Source organism: Bison bison, unplaced genomic scaffold (genome assembly GCF_000754665.1).
Source record: "Bison bison bison isolate TAMUID 2011002044 unplaced genomic scaffold, Bison_UMD1.0 scf7180017864524, whole genome shotgun sequence".
In the NCBI taxonomy this organism is placed as follows: Eukaryota; Metazoa; Chordata; class Mammalia; order Artiodactyla; family Bovidae; genus Bison; species Bison bison.
This window is the reverse complement of record NW_011495075.1, coordinates 1,636,016-1,645,016: the sequence shown is the minus strand read 5'-3', so window position 1 is coordinate 1,645,016 and position 9,001 is coordinate 1,636,016. Positions and strand designations below refer to the sequence as shown.

General features: G+C 49.7%; 1 protein-coding gene across 1 annotated transcript in view; it reads left to right on the top strand.

Annotated features, from left to right (window-relative positions):
- CAMSAP2 (calmodulin regulated spectrin-associated protein family, member 2) overlaps positions 1 to 9,001 on the top strand; it is a 98,926-nt gene that overhangs the window by 79,330 nt on the left and 10,595 nt on the right. Inside the window, exons 7-11 of the mRNA XM_010831073.1 lie at positions 552 to 645; positions 2,275 to 2,359; positions 5,220 to 5,302; positions 5,552 to 5,621; positions 5,868 to 7,992. Coding sequence (XP_010829375.1) covers positions 552 to 645; positions 2,275 to 2,359; positions 5,220 to 5,302; positions 5,552 to 5,621; positions 5,868 to 7,992 — 2,457 coding nt within the window. The remainder of the gene's footprint in view (positions 1 to 551; positions 646 to 2,274; positions 2,360 to 5,219; positions 5,303 to 5,551; positions 5,622 to 5,867; positions 7,993 to 9,001) is intronic.

The window sequence follows — 9,001 nt, the reverse complement described above, 5'->3', positions numbered from 1 at the left end:
CGGGGGCGGGCCGAGGGGCAGCCGGAGGAGGGGAGTCGGATGAAGCTTGTGCCTTGTGCTCAGTAGGAGAGACTCGAGCGGGCTTACTTATTTTTTAAATGTTTTTAGTTTTTTGGCCATGCTGCGTGGCATGCGGGGTTTTAGTTCCCCAACCAGGGATCAAACCCAAGCCCCCTGCATTGAAAGCACAGAGTCATAACCACTGGACCACCAGGGAAGTCCCTGAGCTTGTTTAAAAGCCAAGTAGGTCGGACACGATTGAAGCGACTTAGCAGCAGCAGCAGCAGGACGGGTTCAGCCTAGGGGGAGAATGAATGTATCGGAGAAAGAAATATAGTTGAGAATGAAAGCTGCTGAGAAGGTAACGCACAACACAGCCAATAGAGGTTATAAGCGTTCTCATTGCTTTCTTTTTTTAATCACAAATTTCGATGAGTGACTGATATTTAAAGGTGTATTTCAATAGGTAACACAGAATAAAATTCTCCTTATCATTGCTTGTTGGTCAAGCTTTACCTGATTTTCCTCCTGACTTTCTTGCCTCTTTTCAGAGTAACTACCTGGTGTTCATGGCCGAGCTCTTCTGGTGGTTCGAGGTCGTGAAGCCCTCCTTCGTCCAGCCCCGTGTCGCTCACCCACAAGGAGGTGATCAATGTTCCTGTGAACAGACAGAACGGAGAGTTAAAACAACCTCACCTGATGTTCTTGTACAGGAAGGCCTGTGACTGTTTCATGTTCTAGCTGTTAGCCTGGATAAATTCTGAATATTTTAATATTTAAAGCCATTCAATTCTCTGTTGAGTGAGCCATACCTTAGGGGAGGAAAAGGAGGTAGCGAGAATAGCCCTGAATTCGAAGGCTTATGTTGTGGAACTTTTAGCTTTAACTGTTTTCCCTCTTTCTTCCCTTTGCATCTTTTACTCCCATCCTTAGCTTTTGTTCCCTGTTTTTTAATGTTGTTGGCCAGAAGCCATTCAAATTATGGCTTGGTTCTCATCTGTAATCCGAATTTGCCATTAAGCCATGAAAAGGCTTGGGTATATTATATATATTTAAACCAAGTAAGTTCTGTGATTGTTACAGTATCACAGTCTATTGATTGCTCATGATAAGGACACGAACAAGAAATAAAGGGCTAAGTTACCATAAAGATCTCTGGAAATAACAGAAAAAAAAGAAAAACTTATTACTTTCTGTAAAGGAAACCAGATTTTCCCCTGGCTTCCATGATAAAACCAGAGGTTTCTTTCTGTGGGGAAAGAACAAGTCCACCTTCAGGCCTGACCCCCGGAGGATTCGCTCAGCGTGGCGGGGCGCCCTCTGCTGCCGGCGCTCCGCCCCGCGCGCAGCGTGACTGCTCTGCCTCCCGCTACCGGCCTGCTTCCCTTGCCGCCACAGTTTTGTATTTTCCCTTATTTCTCCGCATCCCCACCCGCTTCCCCCCTAAAAAAATCAAAGGAAAAAGGAAAGAGAAGAAGGAAGAAGTCTGTACTCGAGCAGGGGTAGGGGGCGAACTCGGCACTCACTCCAGTGAGGAGAAGCGGCGTCCTCAGCGCGCCCTCTGCGCCCAGGCCGCGTGCTGTGGGACACGCAGGGACGGCTGCGAAGCTGCCCAGGGCGGAGGCGGCACGTAACGGGGCAGGCCTGTGGACGCGCCGAGCCCCTGCGAAGGCCGGTCGGGAAAGCCAGGCTCTTCTGTGGTGATCACAACCAGAGTGCTACACCTCTTCCTGTTAGCACAGTTTTCACATGCGGTGCTTTGTGTGATCTCGTCTGTGAAGCCCACTATTCAAAATCTTCGACAGCTGTTATATTAGGTCTCAAAAGCAAAAAGCTAAATGAGAGTTATTCGCAAAAACGTAAACTGTAGCTAGCTGTGTTTTAGTTATTAACCAACAAAATTCTGTCTCTTTAATTGATTACCAAAACACCAACTATATCGTAGACGTAAAAGTGACCATGTGTAACAAGCTCTGTGAAAGCTTTTGCAAAGTTGAATACTCGTTTATTTTTAATTATCTATTTATTTTATATTAAGCCTTTTTTCCCCCTATTTAGCCTTAATCAAGTGAATTTTATAGGTCAGAACACTTCCAAGAAGTGTTTAAAGAAGATTTGTCCTTTTGAAAAATTTAAGGAGAAAACTAAATGCACTATGATTCTCTATAAGGAGTAAGGAAAGCTGAGAGTAAACACTTACTTGCAGTTCAGGATCCTTGAAGTGGTGGCAGAAACGTGCTGATGTTAATTCTGAGGTTTTCGTCTTTCCTGTAGCTGAGCCTGTGGAGGATTTGCCGTCACTTCCTGTCTCGAATGCTGCCCCCCAAGATGCCCTGGACAGCTCTGACCTCACGCCAGGGTGAGTCCGGACGGCCATGCCAGTCACTTAGGAGATCAAGATTATTGATTACTACATTACATGAGCGTTTTTACAGTTTCAGTTGAACTTTGAACTGAGTAAGTTACAATTAACTTACCCTGTTAAAGCCTGTTTTTCTGTCAGTGTCATTGAAATTTACATGAACTGAATGTTTCATAAATAGGCTTTTATGAGTCACACTGAAAAGCGGGAGAATATTATCCTAAGGTCCAAATAATCAGCCTAAAACTAAACTCTTGCTGCACACCTTGTTTATAATTGAGATCATATGAGGCTCAAATGATAGGTAATTCTTAGGCCTCAGGGGAGATTTTTAAATCTATGAGACAGTTTTCCCTGTTTGGTTTGCTAGTTCCTGCAGCTATGGAGAAGTCACGATGGAATGTTGATTGTACCGTTGAATAGTAAATGCTTTATTTTTATTTATTTATTTTTTTTTTGAGGGAGCCACTGCTCTGATGAGGGAGCAGGAGGGTCAAGACTAGTTAATGCTTTAGTTCTTAATATCAGGAATTGAATTCAAAGCCAGGTAAACATTTACTATCAGGATAATCCTGACTTCTGACCCAAGTATGTGATAGAGACATTAATTTGTTTCAAAGTGTTTTTTAGCATATCCTGTAAGCACTTTTAATGCATATTTTTTAGAAACTAAAATGTGTATTGACTTTGGACTCCCTAATTTATTAATATATGATTTTTTTTATTTAAAACCGAAGTACTTTGTGATTTTTTTTTTTTTTAGAAATTCAAGCCAATATATTTAAAATACATTTTTAAAATTATAAGTAAGAAATTGAAAATAGTTTCTGCATGAACTCTTGGTTTAACCTGAAAGTGTGAACACGTGCCGAAGCTGTCACTCCTCACACCTGAGCAGTTTCTCTCCACTGTGTCCTGACCAGTGTGGACAGAACCCTCACCACCTTCTCACTGCTCAGAGGGCTTCTCAACACTGTGAGCTTCAGAGCCCTGTGAATTAGGAAAGCATTTTCCTCCCCCTGCCCTCGGATTTACCCCCATGGATTTTCTTACTTCCGTTAAGTTCCCTGTTTCGTACCCTCGTCACTCAGGTAAACCTCGTCACTGAGGTTTACCATGAAGGAAGAGGTGAAGCTGGAATATGACTGGTTCAGGAGCTGCTCTATGGCGTCCCATGGGAGATTGTTTTCTACACGCTACTTCCTCAGTGCTTTCCTGGGTTGGTTATGTAGTAACATTCCCTGCCTTGAAATTTAGAAAACACTCAATATCCTAGGTCATATCTCTTGTCCTGTTAAATCTTTAAAACCTTCTAAACTTTCCACTTAAACACGAGGTTATTCCACAGTTACTATGTCTAGAAACTTGGACAGACAGTCCTCTACATTTCCGACACTGGTAAATGTCTTACCCTCGGGAGGGCTCATCTGTCTGTCTCTCAGGTGTCTGAGTGGCCCCCTTTCTCCTCTTTCCCAGCAGAGCTTCCTATAACCAGCTGGCTGTCTGACTTCTTTTCCTCAGTGGGTCGCTGTGTAGCCCTCTCGTGTCTCTGAGTTTCTGTGTGGCCCATGTGAGTTCTCCCACTGTAGAACTTTTGAGGAGGGATTCAGGGAATGCTGTTCTTCCTGGGAATGATGCAGCCGCATGTACAAGTGTTCTCGTGCCTGAAGAGTGATCTCACAAGGAAAGAGTTGAAGACGGCAAGCAAGACATTTGTAGCAGCTACTGCATACACATGGCCACTAGCGTGTCCAGGAGTTACCCCACACCAAAACCCTCCATGCAGACGTGAAGTGAGGCAGTTACAGGAATGTACAACAGTTTAGCCAGCACTTGGGGAAGAAGAAAAGAGTGAACATATTTAATAACTGAATGTGCCTCTGTTGAGGACACACTTGGTAGTCGGTGTAAGAAGAGCAGAGGCTTGGGAAGGCCACTGGAGGGGACGAGACACACCCGTGATGGGGAGCAGCGTGGTCGTGTCCCTCGGCTTCCCCACGAGCGAGGACACGGGTGAGGGGATATGTGATGTGCGCAGTGGGGGCGGGGTGCGAGGGAGCTGATGAGACAGCAGAGGCGTGCGCCTGCTGCAGGCTTCTGGAAGGCTCTGTGCAGCAGGCGCTCGCTGAGCAGTAGGATGCACATTGAGGTTTGCCTCTGAATCCTTCCGTGCTTGCTCATCTTCTCGGTTTGCGTTAGCTGAAAGGCAGCGTGGTCACAGAGAGCTAGGTCACTGCGCCCTGCCCCCGGCTCGTTCTCAGCCCTTCTCAGGGCGTGCTGAGTTTCACCTACTAAGGTAAGCCATGGCGGACTGAAAACATAGGAAGAAAAAGATTAAATTTTGGCCAAATGTCATCATAAACTGAGAAATAGACTGTCTAATCCCCTGCATTGACTGGAATAGAGTGGAATTAAATAAGGAGAAATGTAAATATGTTAGAGACATACACACAGGTCCGCATGCAAGCAGGTGTCAGGCTCTTTTATAAGAAGTGATCATACTTGTACTTTTAGAAATTTAGATTCGACCCAAGTACTTCAGGCTGATGATTTTCATTTAGCTTCTTTCTTAGTTTTTCTACTTATAAAATGAAAATAATGTGCCATATCTTATCTCACAAGGACATTGAGTTGTACTTGAAAGTAGTATTTCAAGCTCCTGGGCTAAAAAATATAAAATGCATAAAGGTTCATATAATCACAGCCATTCTTTGGTTTAAACGGTGTGTTTCCTTAATTTTTTTCCACTTAGGATGGAGAGTCAGAGGTGACGGTGGTGTCTGTGACTTCAGCTGCGTATGTTAGATTCGTCTGAAAGAGCTAGGCTGTGACATTTTGCGTGTCTTTTCTGTTGCAGTGGGGAAGGAGCTGCGTTCACACACTCTCGTCCCCATTTGCCTTCCAGGCACTTACAGCCCCAGCCTCATCCTTCAGCCTCAGGTAATGTGTCAGAAAGCCCGAGAGTGCCGTGTGAGTGGTTAACAGGAAAGCGATTGAGAATAAACGCAAATAAAAAGTGTTCCATATACACACCGAAGACTCTTTCTGTTTCTCTGTGCTCGCTTTTCTCAGTAAGACGGTCTTCATTTCTCCGTGTGCATCTCCTTACCTTGTGTGAAGTCTGTAAAATGCTGTAAGTTAAAATTGTTTTACACAGTGCCAGTGACTTTTCTTCTCGTGCATTTGAAGGAGGAATAAGAAGGTCTTCGTCTATGTCCTATGTCGATGGCTTCATAGGGACATGGCCCAAGGAGAAAAGGTAAACAGGAGGCTCACTCTCCGTGTACTCGCCTTAGCGAGAGGCACTCCTTCCCCACCCCACCACCCCTGTTGCTAGCCAGAGGATGGAGTGACCTTGGTGACAGGTGTCCTGACAGCCTTACCCCGCCTCCACCCCCAGGAGGATGTGATTGTGAGAAATGAGGGAGAGAAGAAATCACATCTCTCAGTGATACCAGATCCTGTCTTTTCTGGGGTTATTTAAGAGCCTTCTCTTTTTTTTCAGATCGTCAGTGCATGGAGTCTCATTTGATATTTCTTTTGATAAAGAAAACGCTGTGCAGAGATCCACCTCCAACCGAGGAATCACTCGCTCCCTTAGCAATGACGGGCTCGCCCTGAGCAACCACCGCGCAGCCAGGAACAGCCGGAAGAACCTGGCCTTCAAGCCGGTGGACGGGGAGGAGCACGCGGCGGGCATCGCGGAGGAGCGCACGGTGGGCTCTCACGGTGACTTGACCACCTACGCGCCCCGGAGCACAGGCGAGCTGAACTCCAACGAGGGCACGCACTACAGGTTCCCCAACGGAGCGCTGCACAACAGCGTGCTTCTCGACGAGCTCGGCAACCAGGTGGGGACCCCGAGCATCGAAGAGGCCTTGCAGATAATCCACGACACGGAGAAGCCCGCCCACACCCCGAGGCCGGGCCAGCTTGCCAACGGCTTCTTCCTCCACAGCCAGGAGCTGAGCTTCCTGAACGCCGGCGTCCCGCGCAGCCAATCCAGTCCCGAGAATGTGGGGGACACGCGAGGGGCCTTGAGTCCTGTCACAGACACCACGGAGGTGGACACGGGCATCCACGTGCCCTCAGAAGACATTCCGGAAACCATGGACGAGGACTCGTCCCTGAGAGACTACACCGTGAGCTTGGACTCCGACATGGATGACGCGTCCAAATTCCTGCAGGACTACGACGTGCGGCCCGGCAGCACCAGAGAGGCCTTGAGCCCCTGTCCCAGCACGGTCAGCACCAAGTCCCAGCCCGGGAGCAGCGCCTCCTCCAGCTCCGGGGTGAAGATGACCAGCTTTGCCGAGCAGAAGTTCAGGAAGCTGAACCACACGGACGGAAAGAGCAGCGGCAGCAGCTCTCAGAAGACCACGCCCGAGGGCTCGGAGCTCAACATTCCCCACGTGGTGGCCTGGGCCCCGGCCCCTGAGGACGCGGGCCTCCCGCACGGCCGGGACACCACGCAGCTGCTGGCCTCCGAGGTGGTGCACCTGAGGATGAAGCTGGAGGAGAAGCGGCGGGCCATCGAGGCCCAGAAGAAGAAGATGGAGGCCGCGTTCACCAGGCAGAGGCAGAAGATGGGGAGGACGGCCTTCCTCACCGTGGTGAAGAAGAAAGGCGACGGGGTCTCCCCGCTGCGGGAGGAGGCGGCGGGCGCGGAGGACGAGAAGGTGTACACGGAGCGGCCGCGCGAGAAGGAGCCGCAGAAGGCTAACGGGCCGAGGAGCAAGTCTCCGGCGGACCCCAAGGAGGGCGCGGAGAGCCCTGCGGGCAGGTGGCCGCCGGCCCCTAGCGCGCCCGGGGACCCCGAGGGGCGGTGGAGCCCGGCTGGGCCCGCGGAGGAGCCGCCGCAGGACGGCGAGCTGCTGGAGCACACGCGCTCCATCGAGAGGCTCAACGCGTCCCTGCACGCGCTGCAGCGGGAGATGCGGCGCCTGGCGCTGCAGCAGGAAGCACTGATGCACATGCGCGAGCAGCAGGCCTGGGTCATCTCCCCACCGCCGCCCTCCCCGCACCGGCCTGCCCGCGACCCGCCCCGCCCAGCCCACCCGTCTCCGCAGGCCGCGCCCAGGAAGAGCGCGTCCTTCTCTGTCAAAAATCAAAGGACTCCCAGGCCCAGCGAACTCAAGATCACGCCCCTGCACCGCACGCTGACGCCTCCGCGGTCTGTGGACAGCCTCCCGCGGCTCCGGAGGTTCTCCCCGAGTCAGGTTCCCATCCAGACGCGGTCCTTCGTGTGTCTGGGCGACGACGGAGAGCCTCGGGCCCAGGAGTCTGGGCGCAAGGACGGAGTGAAGGAAGAGGAGGAGGGGTCGGCGGGGCCTCCGGAGCACGGGGAGGCCCGGCCCCCACCCTCTGCGGCCCCCGAGGGCCCGGCCGCCCCGGCCTCCGAGGTTGCGCACCCCGCACCCAGTGAAGACCCCCCGAGTCAGCCCGCACAGCTGCCTTCCAAACCCAGTGTCCCGCCTGCTGCGCCTAAGAGCGTTAATCTGATTGAAGTCTCCCTCTCAGATTTGAAACCCCCTGAAAAGGCTGATGTATCTGTTGAAAAGTATGATGGAGAAAGTGATAAAGAACAAGTTGATGAGGACCAGAAAGTATGCTGTGGATTCTTTTTTAAGGTAAAACTGCCAGCTCGGCCGTAGGCCTCTCCTCTCCATGCTTGCGCGCGCGTGCTCTGAACAGCAGGACCTCTGTTAGTGTCTGCCCTTAATCCTGGGCTATGTTCTGGCCTGACTCTTGTGGACTGCGGTTTCGGCAGGCACTCTGGTTTCTGAAGCAGTCTTTCATCACGTCGTTGAACTTGGGGAGACCTGTTCACCCCCCCCACCCCACCCCCCACCTCCCCCCTACCCCACCCCCCACGCCCCCTACCCTGCTTGTCTCTCTCTCTCTCTTTCAGCAAAGCCTTTTGAGAACCAAGTGATTCACTCTTGGAAAAGATACTCTGTTGCCAGTTGGTTAAAAAAAGGTTATAACTTGGCATTGCAGGCAAATCTGTTTCTGTTCTTAGTATTGACCATCTTCCCATACACTTTTTTTATATATATATTTTAAAAACTGACCAGACGGAATCCTTCAAGATGAAACATTAAAAATATAGTTTGAAAAATATATATATAGTTGGAGCAGTTGTCATTGGACTAGCTCCTCTGGAAGCACTGATGAGAGTGTAGCTTATGACCCCAATCTCCAGTTTGGTGTTTGATGTAACCTACGTTTATAGGCTACTGCAGCCAGCTAACCCAAGTCCTGCACAGTTTCACCTTGTGATGGTAACATCTGGACACTTAGCATAGGTACTAGACCAAGGAAGGCCTAGTATTAAAGTTTTTCTCCTGTCATCCTTTTCTTCATCTTTATATTTTTCTGTGTTTTCCAGACTCTTAGAGGGAAGAATGGTTTTTTATCATCAGAAACGTGCGTGTGTGCTACTCCTGTTTCTGTTTTTAAAAAGTTAAGAGACCAAGGTATATCATTTCTAATCCTCTGCAGCTTAGAATAGAGACAGCCTTCAGTGGCAAAAGTCTGTACTTGGAGATTTTCTGGAGAATTCGGAAGTGATTACAGTCGCTTGCTTTGGATCATTAAATATTGGGAATGGGTAACTTACTTTGAAGTTGGTCATAG